Source organism: Labrus mixtus, chromosome 24, assembly GCF_963584025.1.
Source record: "Labrus mixtus chromosome 24, fLabMix1.1, whole genome shotgun sequence".
NCBI lineage: Eukaryota > Metazoa > Chordata > Actinopteri > Labriformes > Labridae > Labrus > Labrus mixtus.
Window position 1 is genome coordinate 12,117,959 of NC_083635.1, and position 27,676 is coordinate 12,145,634.

General features: G+C 44.2%; 1 protein-coding gene across 2 annotated transcripts; it reads left to right on the forward strand.

The window, feature by feature from the left end:
• pudp (pseudouridine 5'-phosphatase) lies at nucleotides 1-27,059 on the forward strand. Of its 2 annotated transcripts, none has more exons than XM_061032789.1 (4): nucleotides 1-102; nucleotides 8,797-9,015; nucleotides 9,677-9,906; nucleotides 26,728-27,059. In XM_061032789.1, exons 1-4 carry the CDS (start codon nucleotides 30-32, stop codon nucleotides 26,902-26,904), a joined length of 699 nt encoding a protein of 232 aa, XP_060888772.1. In that variant the 5' UTR covers nucleotides 1-29; the 3' UTR covers nucleotides 26,905-27,059. The 2 variants fall into 2 exon arrangements, with proteins under 2 accessions (XP_060888772.1, XP_060888773.1); XM_061032790.1 differs by lacking the exon at nucleotides 1-102 and adding an exon at nucleotides 7,876-7,974.
• The last annotated feature ends 617 nt before the right edge of the window (nucleotides 27,060-27,676 follow it).

Below are 27,676 nucleotides of genomic sequence, written 5' to 3' on the forward strand. Positions count from 1 at the left end.
TTGCAGGGCTGCTGAAAGAAGTCTGGTCGATGCAGATCTCCCGTCCCTCATCAGAGCGTGAAGATATTCCGCCTCGTGTTGAATGTGACCCCGGACACCGAGGTATAATGTGAGGTCATTAAATGTAAAGTATTAATGCTGCTGCTTTGATTATACACTGCGGATACTAAAGGCTCAGCTGATGTGTTGATGAGCGATCAGAGCTCACATGATGAACATAGAAATATAAAGTTAGATTATGAGAGCGGCTGCTGACCTCATGAGGGAATAAACTTCATCTCATCTTTATTTTCTGTTTCTGCAGAATAGAATGTTCTTATCCATTATCATTTAGGTAATGCAGTGTGTTTGTATTTGTAGGAAAATAACTGCTGCAAATGATCAAACCGTTAAAACCAGAGCACACATGTCAGCAGTGCTCAGAGCCTCAAACACAAACACGTCCACAGTTCAATCATTTTATAATCCTAATCAGTCTGTCGGGCAAAGAAAGTTGATACTAAAACAGCAAAGTAGGAAACACTTCACGGTTTGTCTTGCATTGTTTAACACCAAAAAAATATTTTTATATTTAATAACAACTGGCTCATATTGCAGAGAAAAACAAAATCCAGCATCAACATTATGCAGATGACACTCCGATTTATGTCCCAGAAGAAAACACTTGAAAGTACTTGATATCATAAAATGCTTTCAGCTAAACAAAAAACAAATCTAAGATAATTTCCCTCAGTGCCTCAAGTCCACACCAATTTCACAGAAACATCTGGCTTCCATTTGTTTTTTTTTAACCATCATGCAGCGGGAAACTTTGGTACGATGATTTGGAGTGACCTTCAGTTTGCTGGTTTCAAACTTCCAATCACGTTCTGATGAATTCTGGCTTTATCAAGGCTTTAAAGTTCAAGTTCAATTAAAGGAGTTCATTGGAGAGTTCAAAGTGTTCTAAATGTTCCTGATACTAAAGGGTGAAGTTTCGGTGATGCACAGCTTACACTGTAAGTTTTACAGATGGTTATATTGGGTGTCAGTCTGTGTTTAACATCCAGAGTGAGGCGGCTAATACATGAGGGAAATCTGTCTCCCTACATAACAGCAGATGGTGAAGTCGTTGCAGGACTCCCAATACTGCAAATGTGGCTGCACACGGTATTTAGTGTTTCTAAACTGTGATCATCTGCTTCAGATGTAAACAAACATCAGGACTCTATGCAACACGAGTGAGTCCCTGAAGGAAGGTCTGCCGACACATAAAGAGCCCATGAAGCCCACACAGGCGACAGTCTGTAACTGTGTCATGGTCAATGTCATGGCAGAGAGACTAGTAAAATGTTTATACTGACAGTTTATTCCTGCAGCCTGCAGGGGCATCGACCCGGGCTGAGTACACAGGGCCTTCATGTGAAATGGCCCCGAGAAGTTACAGTAATGAGCGGCTGTAAATGTGAATTTTTGTGAGTTCTCATGCAGCAGAATATGCATTTGGTAAGAGACAGTGAGGTTTAGTGTTGATGAAACTGTGAAGGAGGGGTTTTGAGTTCAGTTCATTGAGGCTTTAAAGTCTCACCCAGGGGAACATTTAAAGAATTAATCTCAAACAGCAGATCTCTACACTCTCACATATCGCCATTAAAAGCTCAGACGATTCTGCTTCTCTCAAAGCTTTAGAGTTCATGAAAAATTCCATCAGGTGCCTTAAAAAAAAAATGGGGACGGAAGAAAACATCCTCGTATCTGCGTCTTTGCGAGGTTCACACAGAATCTGAGATCAGGAGAAGCAGACAAGATTTTTACACCCGAGGCAAAAATCGAAGCATAAATGTATTTTCAGAGGGATGCAGCCACCGAGACCGCAGGTGAAAGATGTGTTCGGGATGTTTTTGTAATAGACCTGAGTGAGAGAAGTGAGAGCCTCCAGCGTGGGCTGAATCCGATTTCTATCTCGCTCTTTTTTTTTATTCGTCTGTGATCAAGTTTTGATCTCTGAGACCTTTCAGTGTTATTCTCCTGCAATGTAAATATATTTAACATGCTGCTGCGGTCTCTACACCGCTAAAGCCAGACAATTTAATGCACCTTCTTTTGTCTGAGTTTGTACATGGAGCTCAGAGTGACTATATGTATTTCTCATTTTGGGGTCCAATTGACGATTAGGTGCAGCTAGCAGGAGGGGGCAGGCTGTAATGGCTGAAACATGTAATGAACAAAAACATCCTGAAAGCAGGGAGAGGGTTTTTAGAGCCAAACAAACTTCAGTCTGTGACAAAGCGTTGCATCATATCCACTGCAGTTGGAACGTTGTAATGATCTTCAGAGTGTTAGCTTGCAAAGGAGACCTTATTGGTGCTTGTAGCATGAACGTTTGTCACCATGAATCTTTATGCTGATTTGACAGGATGCGCTGATCTTTAACTACTTAATGTCGTCACAGTCATAACATCCTGTTTCAGCAGGAATCCCAAAATGTTTGTCCCTATTTGTTATGTAAGTTTTGTAAAGGAAATGGAGCCCAGCATGAAAAAAGCACGACATTTCCTGTTTAGTTAAACGCTTCGTCTTCTTGTCAATCTGTGACGCTTTCCGTGGTGATATAAGAAGGAGAAACAAACCGTCAGTGAAGCTGTCAATGTGCAGCTCTCTGCATGGCAGCGGTGTGTTGTTGGTCCCTCCCTCCTCCCCCTCAGCTGGTCGGCTTCCAGCCTCAGCAGCTGTCAGTCATGTTGATGAGCCGTCTAACAGCCTGTGGCTCAGGTAAGAGGCTCTGCGGGCCCGGAGGAGGCCGCTGATTGCAGCCAGTCAGCTATAAATAAAGCTGTGTGCTTCGTGTTAGTGCCATTAGAGCGGCTTTAGTCCTCCATTTCTGCGTCAAGGTTTGTGCTGCTGTTGCTGCCTCACGAATCTAATCGCTCTCACTTGTGCCACACGCGCTGAAAAGATGGAAGATGTGATTAAAAACACAAGGTCGTGAATGTCTGAAAGAAGACATCAGATTACCCTTAAAGAGGAATCGAATTCTTATCATGGCCGTGTTTTAAGAACACTCAGGCCGTGACCTCTCTGAATACTTTCTGCATGTTGAGGAGGGATTCTCAGTTCATGTGTAAGAATGAGTGTTTTGAGAACTGTAAGAGCTTTCCTTAAGGGGGGAAGAATCTCTTTCTGGGGACTGAATCACTGCCGGAGACAGACTCTAGTGGACACTGGAGGAACTGCAGTTTAAGCCTTTTGTCTTGTTTACCTGCTTGCTCTTGTTTTTAGACGTTAACCTAAGTCTTTATCGACACCCCTGCAGGAAAAGATTATTTTAAAAAGACCTCTGCAAGTTGTATGTCTTCCACATGCACTCACCAGGTGTAGCCGGGCGGCTGCAACCTTTGAAATGAAAAGCCTCGGGGTCCCCTAACACTAGAAATGTTTTAAATCCCCTCTCTATGCATGAAGATGCTTCAGATAAAGATGGTCTGCCCACAAGTTTCTAGAAGAAAATGAAAGAGTGGATGGAGGGAAAACTAGAACATGAACCCGTTTTTATTCCAATCCTCACATGTAGAGAGAAAAAGTTCAGTTTTCTTCAGTGTAATGAGCGGCTGCAGTGGCTTTCTTTCTTTGCATTCCTTTTTGTTTCTGGAGCTTTAATTAAAACATTGATTCATTTCTTCTTTAGGGGTACTTAAAAAACCCTGAACTGCACAGATTCTATGCTGCAAACCTCCATCAGTAACAAGATCTTCAGTCTTCGTCTGCAGCCGTGTTTGCAGTATATTTCTCCATTATTGAACTTTCACTTGTCTTATGTGAACTTGATGGTATCGTGATTCATTTGGAGAGCTCCTCAAACGCAACCCGAGGAGACCCGGTGAGCAGCCGCCTCAGGTCTGCACAGATCCATTTAGAGACATACAGTATGCACAAAGGCTCTGCGTGTTTACTGCGGCCGCTTTGAAGCTGAGCCCTGACAGGTTTGTTGTTCCACCGCTGAGCACTTAAAAGGAGAAAATATATCCCAGCTTTTGCTTCACTTCACCTCCCCACAACGTGACTTTTGTCTTGTTTTTGTGTGTGTGTGTGTGTGTGTGTGTGTGTGTGTGTGTGTGTGTGTGTGTGTGTGTGTGTTGATACCCCGCTTTAAATCTGCAATTTCACTTCTGCAGCCGAGCTCCTCCCATTAAAATAACAACGTGCTAACACAGCTCCTCGTCCATTATGCAGGCTGTGTTCACACTTTAATCCTTGTGCTACCTGAGATTCACCTTTAGCGGGTACACGTGTGCAACATTTAGAAACAGTCTTTAAAACACCCAGTGAGTCAAAAAAAGTGCTAAAAAAACTTGTTTAGTTTTATTCAGAAGATCTCCTCGTGTTATTTCTTTACAGTTTCCAACATAGGAAACACATTTGAAACATATTAAATATTTGTGATGACCTGGAGTTTGATTAGATTGAAAAATGATTCTTGTTTTAATTTCTAAATTTAGTGTAATCTTCAAAAAGTGGTCTGGAGACGAGGCCGATTTCAAGTGTGGTATCATGATTTCAGGTCCAATTTTTTTGACATCCGAGCAGACAAAGCCACATCCCCAGCCGCCCGCTCATGCTGAATCTTTCCCAGAATCTTTCCTGCTGCGTTCACTCATCCGCTCATCATCCCGACATCACACAGAGAGAGAGGGAAGTAGAAATGGAAAAAGTCTCGGTAAAGTCGTGGCCCGAGAAATGCAGCTGTTTGCGTTCACACATGCAGCTCCTCAGGACTATTTCAGGACGTTTTCAGGGAGTTTTGTGCATGTGAAGAAAACAGCCTCTAGTGTCTGACAACATTACAGACAGGAGCGACATGCTTGGGGAGTTGCTGCTCCACAACTCGCTCAATTATGAATATTTTTGTGTGATTTTCTGCTGCACAAATATTCTGTTGGGTACAAACTAACCATGTGAAACTCCAAAGATGACAAACAAAGTCATTAAATGAGGCCAACAGCAGAACACATCCCCGGTGTGTTGGGAGGTAAAGTGACTGTTTTTGTCAATGGAGTCAGAGGGGATTGTTAACAGCAGCCTGTTCTCACCCCTGAATATGTAAAAGTAGAGCGCAGGTTTAAAAATACAAGGTTTCCCCGTTAACAAGCACCCTGCCAATCATTTTCCTCGGTGCCCCTGAGGTCATGTGCAGAATACAGAGAGCTAAACAAGCGGGAGATAAAGGGTTGTTTAAGGTATATGAGGTAGGAATGAGGGTAAAGCAATCAAACGTGTGACGGAGTAAACTGTGATTTATCCATCACATCAAAGCTGGACCACTCTGACGGGTAACGAGCAGCCGGGTGAAGGTTTATTTATGGATCTCGGCGTGATAATTAGGCAGCATAGCAACCGTGCAGCTTTTGAAAAGGGAGCATCTCTCAGTGTACGCATAGCAGTGTGTGTGTGTGTGTGTGTGTGTGTGTGTGTGTGTGTGTGCAGCAGTAGTCCCACTCCAGAGGGAGAAGTGAAAACTAACTAACAGTGTTTGTGCCTGTGATTTCCACCACTCCACTATTTATATCTACAGACACGTCGTTTCAGTCAGACAGCAAAGTGTCGCTCTGGGCTAGCTTCATAGCGATCTCCTGCTACTTCTTCCAGACTGTCATCTCTTTTGTTGTCGCGCTGATTTGTGGGATTGGAAGCATCAACGGGTTTATACTCTTTGCTGCTGCTGTTTCCTTTTGTCGCTGGAGCGATATAATAATATTTTTCTCTCTTGTCAGGGTTGTTAAACTCCCACACAACAAGGAAGGACACATATTTCATCATGGCGTTGTGTTTTACTTGTCGAGAAACAGAAGGTTCCTGCTCCTTCTCAGTGAGCAAGTCTCTAAACTCCACAATTTGACACAAAGCACACTCGCCTGGACTCAAAGCTTCCCGTTTCACTCCCTCCATCCTCCAATTAGACCTGAAATCCACAGGCTCATTACAACATCCAGGTTACAGGGATCTCTAAGCCCCCCCCCCCCGACGTCTCTTCCACACTAACAAGACGAACACTGTTAACATGGAGCTTCCAATTATTCAGAGAAATGTGGCAGCGGCGGCGGTATCAGCCTTTTGTCACTAATTTGCAGGAGCACGTCTCTGTGACACACTCTGGAGGATGGAGACGTTCGACGCTGAATCTTAACTTATATTTGTTTTTCAGCATGTTGAAGACGAGCACCTATAGGCCTGCTCTGGGGATGAGTGTGTGTTTATTGTGCTGTTAGTGCGAGCTTTGACAAGTTGTTGATTTTCTCTTTAACACATAAAGGTCAGATTGAGAGTCATGTGAAGAAAAACAACAGTTAGGTACTGCGTCTGCTTGTCTGCTGTGTCTCTGGAGCATTTTTACATTGTTTGTCCAGCAACTCTTCACTTTTGAAGTTTTTCTATCATGCAAGTCGCCGCCGTCAGCCTGCTGGTGTCTGTTTCTTTCTGCAAGATTACAGAGAAAAACTAAAAACATTGGCGAGCACAGGCATGAGGGCAGTTTCAACCCTTTTTTTTAAACATTAATAATCCTCCAAACGCACACTCCTGACGATTACTAGATGATTCAGCGATGTGCAAATCTTCAGTGGAAGGATGATGATCTGTGGGACCGGGAAGAACTCATCACATTTAACAGAAGATCAAAAACAAGGGATAAGACTCACAAGCATGCAATCATTGATCAAACTGTGTTGCAACACTAACCCTGCAACACTAACACTGGACCAACCTACTCACAGAACACATTGTAATAGAAAGAATCGCAGCCTGCAAGAATAACAATATATCAGCCTTTAATAACACCTGGAATCCATTCATAATTCACCTAAATCTCAGAAAAATCATACCTCAAACTGAAATTAAAATTTAAAATTGTATTCTTTCCTGTAATGTTGACACATATATATATGTTTTTCTCCCCTCTTTTCTCTTCCTCTCAATTATCTTCAATTTTGTTTCTGTTTATTTTTCTTGTTACTTCCCACTCAGCCACTCACTTTAATGCATCACACTGCCACACACACATTCACACATTTCTTATACACTACTTCAACTTACTACTTGGATTTTATTATATCTACTTCAATTGTATTTGTCTTTGCTAATGTTTGTGTATTTTGATTTTGTTTTGTTTATTTCTGTTTTGTCTATGTGCACATTTTTGTTCTGTACTTGTTCACCTTATCACAATAAAAAAAATAAAATAAAAATAATAAGAAACTGTATTGCAACAGGTTTTGAAATAAAGTTAGACATACAGTGGTTGGACTTAGCAGACTTCTCTCTTGACCTTTGACCTTGCCTGAGCTCTGAGTTCTCCTCTAGTTTGTGTTTACATCCTGCAAAATGTGCACACGATGGGTCATGCATACATGAATATTTTTAACACTCAACACTCAGGAGTCGTGCTACAATATGTGTGTAACACCAACTTTGTGTACATATACTCCACTAACTCTTTCTCCTTTGCAACATTTTTTTAAAAAGCATTTCTTTCCATGTTTCTGTGACTCACATACAACTTTCAAATGTTTATTATCTTTTGGTCACCCTCTGTTAATGTTTTGTGAAAACATTAAACTGACAGATAAAAAATTAACTTGATTGAAATTGAACTTTGGAATCCGATTTTGGACTTCGTTTCCCAGCCGCCTTTGCGCTGGGACGACCAAAAAACGATCCCGGGAATAATCTGAAGCTTCTTTCAGGTCATTTTTTACAATTTTTACATTTAAAACACAATAATGTCTCCTAAATATGTGTAAAGTTATAATTCGTGAGCTGTCTGCAACATGAAATGCATTTAGTGACTTTTATATGCCAGGAGATTATTCTCCGTGTTAGTTTTTGCTTGTCCGTTGACGTCACGTACGCAACACGGAAGCAAAACTCCTGAAAGAAACATGCCAAGCAGCAGCTGCACACCTGTGAGCCATGTCTTATTCGACATGGATGGATTATTATTAGGTCCTGACACGTATTTAATGCTTTTGTTCAACACTTAACACGAGGCTATAACGATGCTAAAGCTGCATCAATGCAGAAAGTCATTTAGTCCGTATTGGATATTTTCACTGCCGAACTCCGTAGGAAATAGATGAAGTTAATTATTTTGTGTATATTGATAAAATAACGTTATTGATCGAGCACTTCTTAGTAATAATTTTTACACTGAAGAGTCTAATGTTGAATTCGGCATACATTTGAAAAGCCATTTGTGCTACAAACCTCCATTTTTCCCACATTAATTATTGCCTAACGTGGTTGATGTATGTTAAGCGAAGCCCCCAAATGTTCACCCTCTAGCTGCAGTTTTGACAGTTACGCGGTCCAGAAAGTTAAGGTTTTACTGACAATTTAAAGTATTTTTTACTTTAACAACTGTGCCGAATTGAAGAGACTGATCACCTTATTATATTAAAAAAAGGAAATGACATGTTTGACAAATGTCTGTCCAACTGTAAACCCTACCATTACAAATTACCACGTTTTTTAAATGATGTTCAATTGAATACTAAAGCACTGTTTCTGGACTCTTAGCTCTTAAAGTGAGTCCCCTTGGACTTTAATTTAATGCATATTAACCCTAACCATATGTTTTTTTTAATATTGTAGTAGTTTATATGTGTAATTATGTAACAAAAATAATGTTAAAGTTTGATGTAAGAGCCACATATTATTTCTTCTTTTCATTTTCAGTTGAAATTGTCATGTGGTAGATCATATTCCGCTCTAAATGACAGGATTTTAAAAAGCTATTCATTTCTCATTTTGTGATTGTCATTGCAGACACAGAGCGGCTGTACACTGTGTCCTTCCAGGAAGTGTGCGACCGCTTTGGAAAGCAGTACACCTGGGACGTGAAGTCGTCAGTGATGGGGAAAAAGGCTCTGGACGCTGCTCAATTTATTCGGGACACGCTGGAGCTTCCCATGACAGCCGAGGAGCTGCTGGCTGAAACCAGACAGATTCAAGAACGGATCTTTCCCTCTGCCAAACTCATGCCAGGTACGCCTGATTCACCACGCCGTTTAACAGGAAGAATACACAAATATGAAACAGTGAAATGCAGATGATGTGTTCCCAGCTGAGGAGTGAACTATCATTAGCTCGTGTGTGGGCTGATGTCCTCTTTATTCTTCACGTGGGAGGGCTGCTTCCTCTGTTTGTGTGTACATGTGTGCACACTCTGTAATATCATGATCTAATAATCAATGGTGGAGCTAAATTTATCCTTAATTCTGATGTTTTTGTGCGTGAAAAACCTCAAATATTCTGACAAAAATGAATAGAAACAGCATTTTTATAACAGATTCATGTTATATAAGAATGATGAGTCGTGCTATCATGTCGCCTTGATGATGAAACATGTCAGTTTAATGATGGTACTGACCTGTTGTTCAGTAGAGATGGTTTTAAAAACATGTCTAATAAGTGTGTGTTATATAAGGGCGGTCGATGATTCAGCTCCTGCAGCGGTGTCTCATCATTTAATTCCTCGATTGAAATGTCACATCATTGAGTTATAATGGAGAGCGTGAAACCTGTGCTACTCATGCTGTTTTAAAAAGAACACATGCAATACATCCCGCTACATCCTGGTACTTCTCATCACTCTCTCTGAAACTGTTTTTTTGTGTCTTCCTTTTATTCACTTCTGCCCCTTCAGGTGTGGAGAAACTGATAAACCACCTGAAGAAGAACAACGTCCCCATCGCCGTGGCAACCAGCTCAGCAGGGGTGACGTTCGAGTTAAAGACGAGGAACCACAAAGATTTCTTCGCTCTGTTCGACCACATCGTCGTGGGAGACGACCCCGACGTGAAGAACAGCAAACCGCAGCCCGACTCCTTCCTGGTCTGCGCCAAGAGATTCAACCCTCCAGCTCCTCCAGAGAAGGTCAGTACAGACGATTACAGGTAGCTCCTCTAGAGAAGGTCAGTACAGACGATTACAGGCAGCTCCTCCAGAGAAGGTCAGTACAGACGATTACAGGCAGCTCCTCTAGAGAAGGTCAGTACAGACGATTACAGACAGCTCCTCTAGAGAAGGTCAGTACAGACGATTACAGGTAGCTCCTCTAGAGAAGGTCAGTACAGACGATTACAGGTAGCTCCTCTAGAGAAGGTCAGTACAGACGATTACAGGCAGCTCCTCTAGAGAAGGTCAGTACAGACGATTACAGGTAGCTCCTCTAGAGAAGGTCAGTACAGACGGTTACAGGTAGCTCCTCTAGAGAAGGTCAGTACAGACGATTACAGGTAGCTCCTCTAGAGAAGGTCAGTACAGACGGTTACAGGTAGCTCCTCTAGAGAAGGTCAGTACAGACGATTACAGGTAGCTCCTCCAGAGAAGGTCAGTACAGACGATTACAGGCAGCTCCTCTAGAGAAGGTCAGTACAGACGATTACAGACAGCTCCTCTAGAGAAGGTCAGTACAGACGATTACAGGTAGCTCCTCTAGAGAAGGTCAGTACAGACGATTACAGGTAGCTCCTCTAGAGAAGGTCAGTACAGACGATTACAGGCAGCTCCTCTAGAGAAGGTCAGTACAGACGATTACAGGTAGCTCCTCTAGAGAAGGTCAGTACAGACGGTTACAGGTAGCTCCTCTAGAGAAGGTCAGTACAGACGATTACAGGTAGCTCCTCTAGAGAAGGTCAGTACAGACGGTTACAGGTAGCTCCTCTAGAGAAGGTCAGTACAGACGATTACAGGTAGCTCCTCCAGAGAAGGTCAGTACAGACGATTACAGGTAGCTCCTCCAGAGAAGGTCAGTACAGACGATTACAGGTAGCTCCTCTAGAGAAGGTCAGTACAGACGATTACAGGTAGCTCCTCTAGAGAAGGTCAGTACAGACGATTACAGGTAGCTCCTCTAGAGAAGGTCAGTACAGACGATTACAGGTAGCTCCTCTAGAGAAGGTCAGTACAGACGGTTACAGGTAGCTCCTCTAGAGAAGGTCAGTACAGACGATTACAGGTAGCTCCTCTAGAGAAGGTCAGTACAGACGATTACAGGCAGCTCCTCCAGAGAAGGTCAGTACAGACGATTACAGGCAGCTCCTCTAGAGAAGGTCAGTACAGACGATTACAGGCAGCTCCTCCAGAGAAGGTCAGTACAGACGATTACAGGTAGCTCCTCCAGAGAAGGTCAGTACAGACGATTACAGGCAGCTCCTCCAGAGAAGGTCAGTACAGACGATTACAGGCAGCTCCTCCAGAGAAGGTCAGTACAGACGATTACAGGCAGCTCCTCTAGAGAAGGTCAGTACAGACGATTACAGGTAGCTCCTCCAGAGAAGGTCAGTACAGACGATTACAGGCAGCTCCTCTAGAGAAGGTCAGTACAGACGATTACAGGTAGCTCCTCCAGAGAAGGTCAGTACAGACGATTACAGGTAGTTCCTCTAGAGAAGGTCAGTACAGACGATTACAGGTAGTTCCTCTAGAGAAGGTCAGTACAGACGATTACAGGTAGCTCCTCCAGACGATTACAGGTAGCTCCTCTAGAGAAGGTCAGTACAGACGATTACAGGTAGTTCCTCTAGAGAAGGTCAGTACAGACGATTACAGGTAGCTCCTCCAGACGATTACAGGCAGCTCCTCTAGAGAATCAAGGGATCGATTTACTCCGACATGTTTACACCTCAATCAGACCCAAACTGGTTCAGACCTTCTACGCACGCTCCACAGTCCCCCACGCCGGGTTTTGACTTGTTATTATTGAACATATATCAGTCGGTTAGCATTTTAGTTATCTGCATTTAATGTTCTTCTAAATGTCACTGCTTTCATAAACGAGCATCAGAGTGACTAATGCTCTGAATAAACCTGGTGACGAGCTCTCAGCTGAACTCAGAGCTGTCAATCATCTCCACCTGCAGCCCGACTCCTCCACCCAACTCACAGCTGCACGCTCATTTCTCACCGCTGTCACCTCTCTCTCTCTCTCTCTCTCTCTCTCTCTCTCTCTTTGTCTTTGTCTTTGTATATGTTCATAACTATAATCTCTGCAGAACTCAATGAACAGGTTCATATTCACAACATCATTCTTTATTCAACCAAATCTTTGAGCGTATTTTTTATTGGTGAAGTTCTCTGAGCTTCACGTTCAAATCCGCAGCACATAGAGCCGCCTGTACGTCGAACACTTCTATATCTGCTCGTATTTCGCTTCCTGTGTGTCAGCAGATTACTTCTCCTTCACAGTAAGTGTTTTGCCGTTCGCCGTGATGCAGCAGGTCCCGATGTCAGCCGCTCTCTGCCCCGCGTATTTCCAGCAGCACGCTTTGATCAGAAGTGGAGAGCTGTCAGGGTTCACGGGCTGTTTAAGAGATATTTTCAGACACTCTGGAAGTCTCCCTCCGAGTTGAGTCGGTCTAAAATAGCTGCCAAATATCTCGGTAAAAGACGGCGAGTGACAGTGTGAGGGCTGACCTACTTTCATAGAGACACTCTCACTCTGAGGACCACACAGAAAAAAAACATGGAGGACACATTTACTGCGGCTCATTCAAGCTCTATAAACTACATTTACTCATAAACAGATTTAATGATTCTACTTTATTCTATAACAATCAAAAAAATCCCACAAACATGGTTGAACTGAAAAGACGACCATGTTGAAATCAGCCAGAATAGTTGATTTGTACTTATGTCCCGCCTTTGATTAGGGAAATAGCCAATCGTAGATTTGTATTTTGGGGTGGCACCTGGGGTGACGAATCAGGCTTTAAGGGGGGGCCCATGCCGCCCCTCTGGCCACGCCCCTGCCTGCCGAGCTTTATTTAGAGATGTATTCTTCTTCTCTGACTGTGAACACAACAAACTGTCCCACATGTGGAACTAAAAAGGATATTTATTTCTAATGAACATTAGCGCTAACCTTACAAACACAGACGCACAAAGTCTCCGCAGCGAGCCTCTCAAAGCTGTAAATGTGTTTCTAGTGATTATAAATACAAGGCTGGACTTCATTTGTTTCCAGTGATACTAAGTGGAGCTCTAACGGGTTCATGCAGATGTTTTCTTTTTCCCCGTTCAATGAGCAGTGAAAGCAAAAGGACGACTATTCATGTCATTTTCAAAGCATCGCCTTCGACTCTGACATCCTCTTCATTCACGACAGACGAGCACAAAGAATGAGCTGGCAGTGCGCCCTCGCATCGTGGACCCTGTGAAAAAAAATAAATTAATTAAATTCTCCTGAAAGTGTTAAAGTTATTTTTCATGAACAGCCGCCCACACACATTACTCATGGCATTCAGCGTTATTGCAAACAGGTCTGAGGTCAATCATCTCAAGGTTTACAGGATAATGATTAGACACAGCTCCTGACATTCTGTTTCTACATGAGAACTGCTGTAGAGAAGAACGATATGACGAACATAGAAAAGAACATGTTACAGTGAGTAAACAGATGTGAAGTGACTCAAACTATATTCTATAACTGTCTGACAGAAACGCCTTAAAGGGGGATTCCTTTGGGTTTTAATGTTCGTACATTTTTATTTATTTTAGAAATAATTTATTTATTAAAATTTGGTGCAAACATTTTCAAATTGCCCCGGTGGATTGCTTCATCCTGCAGCTGTGAAACAGGCTGTAATTGCTGCAGTGATATCTCTCAGGGCAAAGTGGAGATCGAGGTGCATTAACAATATCCACATCATGATTGAAATGTTGACCTCTGACCTGTTTCAACACCGCAGAAAAACTAGCTCGCTAGCCGTTTATCGACAAGCCTCTGAGTGTTGTGAACAGCTTGTCATAAGAAGCACCACACTTCAGTTTGTCCACCTTCAAAATAAAAGCACCACATGTTAAAATGTTAACGAGAAAATAGAATTCACAGAGGAGAGGATGAAGTATTGAACGGATGCAGTGTGGACAGCGTTGTCAGAATTGTAGAAGCTGCACACCCTATGAAGCTGGTCTAAAAATAGATATCAAACATTGTGAATTATTACTCTGTGTGGTTGGATTTTTAGATCTTTGAAGGATTCATATTTGTTTCTAAAAACCTCTGCTTTAACATTCACGTCACCTTTACATGGTCAGCATCAGGTCGGGGTTCTGAAGCATTGAAAAAGTGTTCCAACAAAGATGGACTCACGTCGTCCGGCAGCCTCCGTATCTCAGCTCTCATCTCACCTCCGCCTGGCTTTCTGCCACTGCAGAGCTCTTTAACTTCCTCTCTGACCTCTGTGAGAAAAAGAACAACGTATCCCCTGAGTCTTCACCTCGGCTTCCTTTACTGAGGATGTCAATAGGAACAGAGTGTATATAGTCAGCAAGGCACATTGCTTTTAAACACCTGTGAATCCTTATTAGAGTGCAGTGTGAGATCAGAATGTACACAGGTAGACTTAACAATCCAGAGACGCCATTTCAAGAACTAAGAGCTCTATAGTTGGTTAGTTAGATACGTAGATAGTTAGGTGGTTTGTTGGTAATTTGGTTGGTTGGTTGGTTGGTTTGTTGGTTATTTGGTTGGTTGGTTGGTTGGTTGGTTTGTTGGTTATTTGGTTTGTTGGTTATTTGGTTTGTTGGTTGGTTGGTTGGTTTGTTGGTTATTTGGTTGGTTGGTTATTTGGTTGGTTGGTTGGTTGGTTATTTGGTTTGTTGGTTATTTGGTTGGTTGGTTTGTTGGTTATTTGGTTGGTTGGTTATTTGGTTGGTTGATTGGTTGGTTGGTTGGTTATTTGGTTTGTTGGTTATTTGGTTGGTTGGTTGGTTGGTTTGTTGGTTATTTGGTTGGTTGGTTATTTGGTTGGTTGGTTGGTTGGTTTGTTGGTTATTTGGTTGGTTGGTTATTTGGTTGGTTGGTTGGTTGGTTGGTTGGTTGGTTGGTTATTTGGTTGGTTGGTTGGTTTGTTGGTTATTTGGTTGGTTGGTTATTTGATTTGTTGGTTATTTGGTTGGTTGGTTGGTTGGTTTGTTGGTTATTTGTTTGTTGGTTATTTGGTTGGTTATTTGGTTGGTTGGTTGGTTGTTTATTTGGTTGGTTGGTTGGTTTGCTGGTTGTTTATTTGGTTGGTTGGTTGGTTAGTTGGATGGTTGGTTATTTGGTTGGTTGGTTGGTTGGTTGGTTGGTTGGTTAGTTGGATGGTTGGTTGTTTATTTGGTTGGTTATTTGGTTGGTTGGTTGGTTGGTTGGTTGGTTTGTTGGTTATTTGGTTGGTTGGTTATTTGGTTGGTTATTTGGTTGGTTGGTTGGTTTGTTGGTTATTTGGTTGGTTGGTTGGTTATTTGGTTGGTTGGTTATTTGATTTGTTGGTTGGTTGGTTTGTTGGTTATTTGTTTGTTGGTTATTTGGTTGGTTATTTGGTTGGTTGGTTGGTTGTTTATTTGGTTGGTTGGTTAGTTTGCTGGTTGTTTATTTGGTTGGTTGGTTGGTTAGTTGGATGGTTGGTTATTTGGTTGGTTGGTTGGTTGGTTGGTTGGTTATTTGGATGGTTGGTTGTTTATTTGGTTGGTTATTTGGTTGGTTGGTTGGTTGGTTATTTGGTTGGTTGGTTGGTTGGTTATTTGGTTGGTTAGTTGGATGGTTGGTTATTTGGTTGGTTGGTTGGTTGGTTGGTTGGTTGGTTAGTTGGATGGTTGGTTGTTTATTTGGTTGGTTATTTGGTTGGTTGGTTATTTGGTTGGTTGGTTATTTGGTTGGTTGGTTGGTTGGTTATTTGGTTGGTTGGTTGGTTGGTTATTTGGTTGGTTGGTTGGTTAGTTGGATGGTTGGTTATTTGGTTGGTTATTTGGTTGGTTGGTTGGTTTGCTGGTTGTTTATTTGGTTGGTTGGTTGGTTAGTTGGATGGTTGGTTATTTGGTTGGTTGGTTGGTTGGTTAGTTGGATGGTTGGTTGTTTATTTGGTTGGTTATTTGGTTGGTTGGTTGGTTGGTTGTTTAGTTGGATGGTTGGTTGTTTATTTGGTTGGTTATTTGGTTACTTAGTTAGTTATTTGCTAGGTAACTCCTCCCCCTCTCTCTGGTCTCTCTGACTCTAAATGGGACCATCATTTACTAAATGAACATCATGCTGTGTTGAAGAAGACAGTCACTTGAATCTCAGAATGCAGGTCACTCTGGAGCCAAAAAGCTGTAAAAGTAAATTAAATGGAACAAAGGCTGGATTATTTTTAGATATTGGTTGAATTGGGCTGTATTTGATCAACCATGTGTGAACAGATTTTTGATAGTCAGGTGCCCCCTGTGGTCCGTCGTGCTTGTTTTTTTAGTAGCCCTGAGTTAGTACATCATTGTATTGATATATCTGTTGTAAACTGGTCTCTTCCCCTCTAAATATATAGTAACATCAGATCTTCATCATCCAGCAGCTCTGCCTTCACCGCTGTAATAATCCCTAACCTTAAAAATGATAAGCACCGTATTTCACAGTTTAACTACAAACCCCCCCGTCCTCAGACAGCTCCTGGATAATGTAAAAAACGAGGTGCACTCAAAAAGAAATCACTCAAAAAGTGAGCAATGATTGCATCTTCCTCATACTACATTTGGATATTTGCAGCCTAATTTAACAGGGAAATCTGATAGATATGTTCTCGCTCACCCTTCTGCTCTCACTTAAAAGGCTTTTTGCTGCAAATAGGTCCGCCTGTGGCACGGCACACCTGATTTTTTAATCTGGAGCCGGTCCCGGTTAGGGCGAGCATTTTTCTTGATGAGATATGAAACTGAGGCTCAGAGGGGGAATCGACAGAGTGTTCAGTGGAATAACGAATGATGATGCGTCACTCCCCGGCTCCCGCTCCGTGACAGAGGAGGGGGGGAGGACGAGAGGGGAGGCAGGGAGAAGGAGAGCAGACAGAGGCAAAGCTGGAGGGAGGAGGAGAGGGCGATGTAAACAGAAGAAACAGACGTACGGTGGTGACATACATCCAGTTGTCAGCTCTTCATGCCCTGATTTCAACTCTGATGCAAACTGCTTGTTTTAGTCACTAAGGGAGAGTTAAAAAAAAAAACGCAGAATGCAGGATGAAGCACAAACACTTAGTCTTTAAAATCATGTCTGTAAAACTCACTGACGAGGATTCAATCTGTCATTTAATGCAGAATCACAAACTACAAAAATGTTACTGAAACATGATATTGAGAGGAATGCAATGCTAAAATCAAACATGCTAGACTTTGTGTCGAGAGGTCAAGAGGTCGTGAGGCATCCCAGATGTGATGTGGCCTTTATTGTAGTTCACTATGACACGGGATGAAACGATTGATTTTTGGGGCTGACGGATCCCGGCACCCCACGTCTGCTGGATCGGGCTATGATCGTGTTTATTAAGTGTAAAGGTGCATTAAGGATATTGTTCTAAGAGGACAGATTTTGTAATGAGCGTTGGGTTAAATTGTGATTTTCTCGCTCCTGACAGACGAGTGTCGGCGGGTTTCTTTACACACGACTGCTGAAGTGTTAGAAAAGTGTCCGATTCAGAGGGACTTTATGAAAATGTCCCCCGCAGCAAAGCAAATACGTTAGCTGATGTGATTTAATGCGATGCTGAGAGAGCCTGGAGGTGGAGCACGGAGAGAACAGTGCAGCTCCGCGGCCCTCACAGGTGAGTAATGTGGTGTCGGCGCCGCTGTCTGAGCTGACCCAAAGTGAAAGAAAAAGCGCTGCTCTCTTTTCCCTCGGAGGGAGCCGAGACATTTTTCAGGAGTCCAAAGTAACACTGTTGATGAGACGGGAGATTTTTAGCGACGGTGTGCTCAGCGGCCTGAGGAAGATTAATGAAACATGAAAGTGAGCGAGTTCATGATGTGGAGGCGGGAGGGCAGAGGCGACCGCTTCTTCCTCTGTCGTTAATCATACGAGGCATTACACCTGGGGAAGCCTTTTATAATCCACAAATTCAAATCAGGTACAATTAAGACATGAGCAGTCCTTTTCTGTGCCATTAGCGCTCTGACAGAGCTGACCACGTTCTAGCCTTTTCCTCCCTCAGACGCACACGAGGACACGAGGCCCAGAGTTAAGGCTTGAATATGGAAATGTTAAATGTAATGTAGGGAAGAGGGTCAGGTCACTCTTGAAATGCAAAGTGATCTTAAGTTGTTTCTTCACTGCACATTGTGGAGCTCAGACTTCATCCTTACATTTACGACTCGGCTGCTGCTGAACATGAGATCCTTCTAGTCGAGCAGAAGTCGATTCCACCCATTCTCACAAATTCTGTGCAGGTTTGACCAATCACCACAGCCCCCACACCCTCCCAGTAAACCAGTAAATACATGAACCTACATCTGATGAGTCAGCGGATCTCAAACTTTTTCTTTCATCCTCGATTGAGGAAACATTTTCAGCGTTGTGAACATTACATTACATCACATGAATCATTTTCAAGCTTCATCTTAGAGGAGCAGTGAGTGAAGAGAGAGAGAGAGAGAGCAAGAAAAAGGTTTCTCACACGGGGCGGATGCAGTCTGTGAATTCCCTTTTGGTTCACAGGATCAGATCATGATACTGCAACAACACGGCAACTATATGATTGAGGGTCGGCCCCGCCCTCAGGGCTTTTACAAGGATTCACAAAAGACCCAATCAGCTCTGAGTTTCCAACCCTGCACACTTCATTCATCACTGTCGTCTGTTCGTGTCTCTGCAGTCAGACGGCCGGGGGGGTCGCCGCGTCTGTTGTGCTTCAAAATTGATGCAAAGTTTCTAAAAACAGTCCTGAAAGGTTTCAAAGCAGCTCGGACCAAGAGGCTCACTTCATGTTTCCTCTTCCCGCTCTCTGAAAAATTCATCACCTTAAGCTTTTCCGGTCTAAACGGACTAAATATTACGGGTCGGTGGATGGTTTAAAGTGCAGCGATGGCCAAGTTGATTTCAAACCACTTAGCCGGCACTCTGCAGCCCTCTGCATTTCTCTTATCTAGTGTAGCGTATGACTCGCTGAAACTAGCATCAGTCCCTCCGCCCTGTTTGTGTTTTTCCCCGGCTGGATACTTTTATCAGCACACACTTGGAGATGTGTGGGCTCTAAGCCGGCTGCAGGCTCCTCCTCACATCACAGGCAGAGCTCAGGAGGCCAGGGTGGCGCTGAGATTTGCAGACTCTCGTTTTAGCTCAGTGGTGGTATTTTTTTTTTGATGAAGTCTTCAGGCCGTCCACGAGCTCGTCTTTCAGCGTATTGCAATCTCTTTACGGGCAGCGCAGTGGCACGTTATCTCATAATGGAACAGTTGTGAGGAAAAAAAAAAAGGCTGACTCTGTTGCGGGCGCTTTGTTTCAGGCGGTAAACGTCCCAGGCGGTAAACGTCCCAGGCGGTAAACGTCCCAGGCCGACGAGATCCCTCCAAACAACATAAATAATGGAAGCCGGTGTCTGGTATTGTTTAACCTGTCTCCTCTTTATCGTAACCTGAAGTGTAGAAAGAGTTGTGGACTTGCTCCGGGTGACTGCTTCGTCCTGCAGCAGTGAAGCAGCCGGTAACATTCTCTGTTTTCACTAATCCTCCTAATCAAAGTGTCCGTTACAAGCTCGTGTTTTCGCAAATGGTCGACTCAAGTGTACATCTCACTGGCCCTGAAGTTGTCACATTTAAAAGCAATGATTGCACAAATACTGTAATAATCCACACTCAGCGTCGGTGGGAAGCCAAAAAGTGCTGCAGGACGGACTAATGCGCGGCTGGTTTGTTCTTTTTACGGGACGTTGAGGCGGTAAGGAGAAGTAGAATAAATACATATTTATCCTTTAATAGCAGAACATGAACTCGCCCCAGGTTTCCCTGTTTTTTAACTATTGTGAGAGTACAACACAGTCTCGTTAACGGTGTCTCTGTCAGTGTTATTATGGAGGAGAATGTCAGTGCCCATGATATTAAGAACATTTGCATATTAATAAGAAAACTGGTTTTCTATAAACTCCTTTAACTGCTGAATGCTGTGAGCTCAAATGATTAAAACAAGTGTAAAAACATCAGCCGGCTAAAGGATCACTGTTTGCCTTTATTCACCTCGTGTGTGACATCATCACAGAAAGGATTCCTTGCAGAGAGAGAGCGTTCTGAAAACCTCAAACAGGAAGTCCAGTGTTCAGCAAGGTGAAAATAACACTGTTTGTCATTTAATCCTTTCAGATATAGACCTTTTTGTTTTAATGAAACTCCGCCTCCTAAATGTCACCAGACGTCATGGACAAATCAACAATTTCACCTCGCTCAACTCAGGAGTCGATGACGTATTTCTGATTCTGATTTCTGATGGAGCACATTTTCCTTTGCAGCCATGACATTCTGTTCAACTGTTGCAGGAGAAGGTCCAAACGTTTTGTATCTTTCGGTTATTTAGACGTCAGAATATGTAAAAAAAAAAAAAAAACGGGCCGATGTTTAAATGAGTGAAGAACGTGGCAACACTACAGTCCAGGATTTGATACCAGACGTTCTCCTGAACATCTCTTCTTATGTAACCCGTCCTTTAAAGCTCTCCTTGGGGACTCAGATGCCTCATCATCACACTTGAACTCTTAAAGTCTGTTTGTGCAGCCTCGTATACGCGCTGCTCTCGTACTCCATCATCAGCCTCTGCTCTCGTCAACGCTGGCTTTTATTTTCTGCTCTCTGCGACGCAGAGGATGAAATGTTACACATCCTGCGCTGGAGCTGCTCGGGGGCTCCACCATCATTTAGAAGATGTGGTCGGCAATCTGTCACTGTCGCTTATTCACTCCCCACTGCTCCCAGGACACAAATACATGTATGACACACACACACACACACACACACACACACACACACACACACACACACACACACACACACACAGATGTGGAGTGTGTCTGACACACACGTCGGTGCGTCAGCTTGTTAAAGTCCCGCATCGGGCAGCAGCCATGCATCATAGCTGTAAATAACAGCCGGGGTTTTGTTGCTACATTAACGTGATACGTCTTCTTTTCACGGCTCTGCTGCGTCTCCGAGTTAACACACGAGTCTTTTTCACATCATGTGCAGCTCAGGTCGGAGAGACGTACTGGATGATGTATTGTGAGGAACATTTCTCACTGAGACGAGTAATAACTCCTCTTATTTGTGCATGAAACACAAAGACCTGGTCTGCTCAGGATGACGGACAATATAAACATCCATTGATTGATTGTTTGAGCAGGTTTAAATCTATCTACAGTGCAACCACACTATGAATTGAAATGGGTTTTGCATAAACCCTTCAGGGTTCTAAAAGAGGTTTTAAGTATTCTTTTAATACCCTCGGTCCCCGAGAGCCCGGGTCCCCTGCAGAACTCTGCGTCTTAACACCAGATCAGTCGCTAGGAGAGCAGCCTCTAGAAATATAACGAGAGTGATTCCTACTGTTTCCTGTTTCTAAGTTTACCAAGCTGCCTTCATCCAGCCTGCAGGAACCATGACGAGTAACCACGTTTTGGTCGCTCACCTTCTCATCTTGACCTCGTGATATTTGAATCGTTTAGAGGCAAACACGGAGGACGCAGTTCATCTGACTGTTCCACCACATCCTGCATCTTTAAGTAAATAAATGAAGCACTGCAATGCTCAATATTTTAGCCAAATGTTCCAAGTTCCAGCCCAGGAGCGGTGGTCTCCGCTGGGTGTTAACGGGCAGATGTCAAAAAGATGAAAACATGGCGGCCGCTTCAAACAGCCGTGCTCTTCTTGAACTGAGTCCCAGCCCTCATCGACTGGTTATCAGAGCTGAAGCTGGGAGCCAAGCATGGAAGTACAAAACCTGCTGAAAAGTTAAAAACACACCCGACCACTGCCAAATGAAAAGCCAAAGAGTGGCCACGGGGGAACGCTGCAGAAACACCTCCTTTCTTTCCATCTGTGCTTCCAGAGAGCAGGATGAACGTTTACACTGCAGAGGAGAGCGATTCAACGGGTTTGTGTGGCGAGCGTCTCCTCGCTGACAGATTCATTCCTCAGCCATGTTACATGTCACACAGACACGCTGCCACACATGCAGCTGACACGTCGGCTTCAAGCTGCGAGTCGTACTGGGCCACATCGCTCCGTGGAGGCCGCAAGATAAAGGGAACATCTCATCTTCTAAGCGTAATCCGTCAAGGACTCCATATAATGTAGGTCCAAAGTCTCAATTTAAAGTATTTAAAAGATGGTAAACAAACATCTGCACACTGCCTGATGGTACAGCCTGAATAGTGGGGAAGGCAAATAGCCAATCATAGTTAAGGATTCTTTGTGTGGCACATGGGGTGGCCAATGAGATTTCAAGGGGGGCCCATGCCACCCCTCTGGACACGCCCCTGGTAGAAAATAAAATGCAGATATCTCTTGCAGGAGTTAGTTTGTGTTAAGTCAGGACCGTCCTTTAAAAAACATTATGGAGAAGGAGAAGCGAGACATTTCAACAAGTGGCCCAAAAATGAGATTTTAAGCCACGACGACTTGGATAACTTGATATATAACTTAATATCTGTGTCGACCTCGCTGTACTCCCCTGCAGTATGTTTGAGTCCCGCTGCATCTTCTCTAATTTCACTTTAATGCAATCAATGAATTGCTGTGAAAATGTATCATTTTGCCAGCGGCTCCCCGTCCTGCACTTTGCATCTCATCAGAGCAGATTAGTGATCCTCGCAGAGCGTTGAATCCTGCGCCCGGTGCTCTCCTGCAGCTCTGAAGTGATGTGTGATTTCTGAGGGACCGCCAACAAAGGTTCATGTAGAAACTGAGAGGCTGTGATTGTCTTCTTTCATCGTCATTGTTGGCTCGTCTCTTTTGCGTCGAACATCGATGGAGTGAATGCAGAGAAGGCGGCGGCGGTGCAGCCCCCTCAGGGTGAAAGCACAGAACGTCTGACGTGTGCCTGCAAAAGAAACGATCGTGTGATTATGAAGCAGGAAGCCGCTCTCCGCCAGGTTTCTCTCATGCCGAGGCCTTTTTTATCGAACCGCTGTCCGCAGCCAAACGAGATCTGGATCGTCTCCAAATCACATCACAGGGGCATCGGCTGCTGTCATCTCGCCACAAGTCGCTGCTCTAAAAGGCTTTACTGTACGCCCCTGTGTGTGTGTGTGTGTGTGTGTGTGTGATGGGGGGGATTGTGCTGGAGACAGTAGGTAAGGTGTGTGTATGTGTGTGCACACCTTTGTCTCGCTGACTCAGGTTGATTCTGTTGGCTCTGATGAATCTTGCATGTGTCTGTGTGCAGGCCGGAGGACGGGCTGTAAATCTTAAAGAGAGAGAGGGGGGAGGACGAGGGGGAGGACGAGGGGGGTGCTCACAGTTTCACCCGCAGGGAAAACCTGTCAGGAGAGCAGCTGGCATCGCTAAGAAGCAACCCTGAGAGCTGAATGAATGTGGGACCTGATGCATACAGTAGATCTCTTTAGAGTAGAGCCCTGATGAGTCTGCAAACAAACTGTGGCCAAACAACCTCCCCTGCAGAGCGCCGTGTCCGCTCCAAACACTCAAGTAGAAGAGTTGTTCTTTATTAAACGTATATGAGGGTCTAAGAGATGGAAGGAGAAGGAAGGGGAGCTTCTGAGGAGCTTTGTTCTGGTCTGGGCGACTTGTAAAGTTATTTGTGCTTCTTAGAGAGAAGGATGCAATAACGATGAACCGTCAGCTGTGTCTGAGCTTTTCGGTCCTAAAAGATGAAGGCGTAGTAGAAGCATTCATTCTCGTAGAGTGGTTCTGTAGATTGTTTTTATGAGAGTCTCTCTTTTCAGTGTTGTAAAGTCCTCCTCCGGCCGAGCCATCGATCCTCTGTGAGCGGCTCCATATCTTTGTCTCTTCTCATGCGTTTCACTGCAGCACATTGGAGGCAGATTAAAGGGTCATTTTTTCCGGCTCTCGGGGTAATTAGTGGTTTTAATTGCTCCCAATCAGGGGAATTAGCAAGCGGGGGCCCTCCGTTGTGTACTCTGTGTTTCCGCCGCCATTGTTCCCCTCATCCTCCAGTTTTCAAGGCTTAGTGACATCACAGAAGTCAATTAGGTTTTGGAGGAGAGTGGAGGAGTTCTCTTTGTTCTACCTGAGTATTAGAGGCGACATGAACAAAGGTTCGTAAAGCGTCCGCTTTGCCTTCTGTGCAGCTCTCCACTCACTGAACGTCTGTTTGCTTTATTCTCACTGAAGTGCCGCTTCCCAGCACAAACTCCGAGCTGCGCTTTACTCCCTAATGAACTCACTCTGAGCTGCAGAAACAAAGAGCCATTTACTGTATATTCATGTTAAAGCTCAGAGAGTTCAGTCTTAAGGAGGAGCAGAGAATGCAATAAATGATATTAAAGAAGAAGAACATGCAAATAAAACATTGAAAGTTGTACAGATGATTGAAGATGGGACTCAGGATCAACTCCTTTGGATGATTTGTAAACGTGTGATTTGTCTCTGCAGTCCTTAAAAACCTTGAACATGAAATGACATCGCTATGATCCTTCAGTTTCCCTCCTCTTATCCGAGGTGTGAAGTAAGTCAGCCAAGACTTCCCTCTCCCCAGCAACATCTTCCAGCTCCTCCTGGGGGGGTTCAGAGGCCTTCCCAGGCCAGATATAATAATCCCTCCAGCGAGCTCTGGGTCTTCCCCGGGGGTCTCCTCCCAGTTGGGCGTCCAGGAGGATCCTGATCAGATACCTGAACCACCTCAACTGACTCCTGGTTCTCCTCCGCACTCCCTTCAAAGCTCCTCACCTTGCGTCACCGTGCATTACTGCCGACGCTCCATCTTACCCTCACTGTGAACGACACCTGAGATACTCAAACTCCTTCAGTCGAGCCTACGATTCACCAGCAGAATGTGCTGCAAATGAATATTCTAATATGAATCTCTTTTTTTGCAATATCTCATGAGACGATTATTAGATTGTGTGTCGTGCAATTAACCTGCAGCTCTGCCATGACCACGCAGCGCAGAGAGGCAGGGCAACCTCTGAAAATTAGCTGCAGCCGAACTCTCCTGGAGAGAAGTACTCATTATTTATTCATTATTATTTCCTATATTTTCAGATCAGAATCATTTCAACAGTTTCTCTTTATTATGATGACGGTGATGGACGAGCTGCACAGGCCGATGTAGACGCAGAACGGGTCTCCTTCAGCTAATGTGCAGCCGCATTTTATATTTCATATCCTATCTCAAAGATCTCGTATCCTCTTCATGTTCACCTTTCATGATGTCAGTGTGTGAAAACTAAAGAGCAGCTTTGCAAGATGTGCAACCTCCTTATTTATCTTTTATGCCGCCGTCAGAAAAAAACCCCCTCTCATTTCAGCCTCTGCAGGAAACGGACAGATTTGTAGAGATGAGAGAGAAATGTGGACTTTCATCCTCACACATTCAGGTTATCTGTCATTGATTTGGACTCCCACACAGTTCAGTATATCTGTACCAGTAAATATTCATCTGTGTTGTTGATCAGTCTCCTCATCTTCTTCCTCTCTCTCTCTCTCTCTCTCTCTCTCTCTCTCTCTCTTATTGGATACTGAAAAATGATTAACCTCCCGCTGAAGGTTCAGATGTGTTAATTTACTGCAGCTGTTCGTATGTCCTCTTTCCAACACGTGCAGTAATAAGCGTTTCACCAGTTAGCCATATTTCCATAATTTGTCTCAGTGAGACGAGTTTCAGTCTCAGAGTTCGGCCCCGTTAGTTTTGCAAAGACTGTTAATAGTCCGGATTCTCTGCAGCAGGAACGAGTCAGAGGAAGAGTTTTCTCTGACTTCTCAGACGATAATGTTTCCTCCCTGCTGTGAGAGTCTCATACTGGGTATTCAGCCAGTAATCCTCATTGTGTTAGATCATCCAGTTTGGAGCTTCTGTGACTCCAGTCAGACGAGCAGGGACGACTGAGTCTCATTAATGAGTCTCATTAATCTGCAACTGCATCCCTCAGTGTTTAAGGTCAAAAGAACACCTGTATGAAGAATCCCTGAAGACAGCCTGAGAGGAGTCTGCTCCAATCGCTTGTCTACTCAGAGGAAGTGGGACGGATAGAGTAAAGTGTACGCTTAGTGAAGAAAACAAAATGAGAGCGAGCAGTGTTTCATATCATAAATATGCAGGGTTGAACCTGCTGCAGTGGACACAGGAGGGGGCTGCGAGCCGAGCTGCAGCTAACATAAGCACAGCTTCTTTCTAGCCGAGGGGCTGCGAGCTTGGGGCCTGTGAGCCAGGGGGCTGGGAGCCGAGGGGCTGCGAGCCAGGGGACTGGGAGCCGAGCTGCAGCTAACGTTAACACTTCTTTCTAGCCCCTCGGCTGGGAGATGAGGGGCCTGCGAGCCAGGGGGCTGGGAGCAGAGGGGCTGGGAGCCGAGCTGCAACTAACGTTAGCACAGCTTCTTTGTAGGTGCTTAGCTTGTTTTCAGACTGGATGAAATATCTGGAGGGAAAATAAGAACAACCCAAACAGAGAAAATTTCAGTTAGGTCTAAACTGTTGATATTGATATTTTGCATGCAGGTGTTTTTGATGCTTCCAGCCTCGAGATTTAAAGATAACTTTGATGGAATCGTGTAAAAAGCAAAGTCTCAACGCCTCAAACACAAACAAAGCGGATGAAAAGGGGGTGAAAACTGTAGATGAAATGGATCTTTAATGTGTCGGAGTGAGACTCCTCGGAGGAATATCAAACTCATCAGACTGAAAAGGGAAAAGTGTGTTTGTTTGAGGTGTCAGCTCTGTGAAAGCCTCGGCACCTAATAGGCTTAAAGGATAATATCGCTCTGTGTTTCCTCTCCTCTGTCCTTGCTCAGTGTCTGGTGTTTGAAGACGCTCCCAACGGCGTGAAGGCGGGGCTGGCGGCGGGGATGCAGGTGGTGATGATCCCCGATGACAACATGAACCGGAGCCTGACCCGGGAGGCCACGCTGACACTCCGCAGCATGGAGGAGTTCCAGCCGCAGCTCTTTGGACTCCCACAGTTTGACTGAACCGGAAGAACCAAAATGAACGAGTCGTCGCGTCAAATTCTAGCTCCTCAAATCGTCTTCTCTGCTTTATCTGACTTTCTTTTGATGGGGGGGCGTTTGTCTTTGAATCAGCCTGTAACGCCTGCAGCAGGTACTTTGTGCCTCTTTTGTTTTTACTTTCTGGTAAAAGTCCCCAAAGAGGATCCGCCTGGGTCAGCACTTATGGGGGGTCTTATTGAAATGCCAAAGACGCCCCTCCTCTCCTCGCTGTAATCCAGTAAAGAGGCTGCAGAGGCTGCGAGTCGACTCCCCCCCCTTCACAGTCTGCCCATCATGCATGCTTTCCTTGTAGGGGGGGGGGGTTTCTGCAGGATCCTGGCATCTCAGCTGCTCAAATAGGATTTCACTGCACTCACATTCACGTTCAATCCTCGTCTCTGCGGCCTTTTATCCACAAGAAGAAGACAGTCTGAAGGCGTTCTGATCTTCGTCCTGCTCACAAACTCATCACTGAGAGGGGGGGTCATGTGACGTACCTGCTTTGAATCGCCTAAAACGTCCAGAAAAACAAAAACCTATAACTCGTTCAGCACTTTCAAAATCAAATAAAGGAATGCATAACACAAATCCAAAGCCTGGTCGTTGGTTTTTTAATGTCTTTCTAATTCTCTTTGATATCAGTTTTAATGAGGCTCTGAGTTATTGTTGCATTTTATTTTAAAGACCATCAGCTGTTCAGAGAATCGTTCAAGTCATATCGCTGCAGGGATCGTGTCGTCCTCAGTTAGCTTTG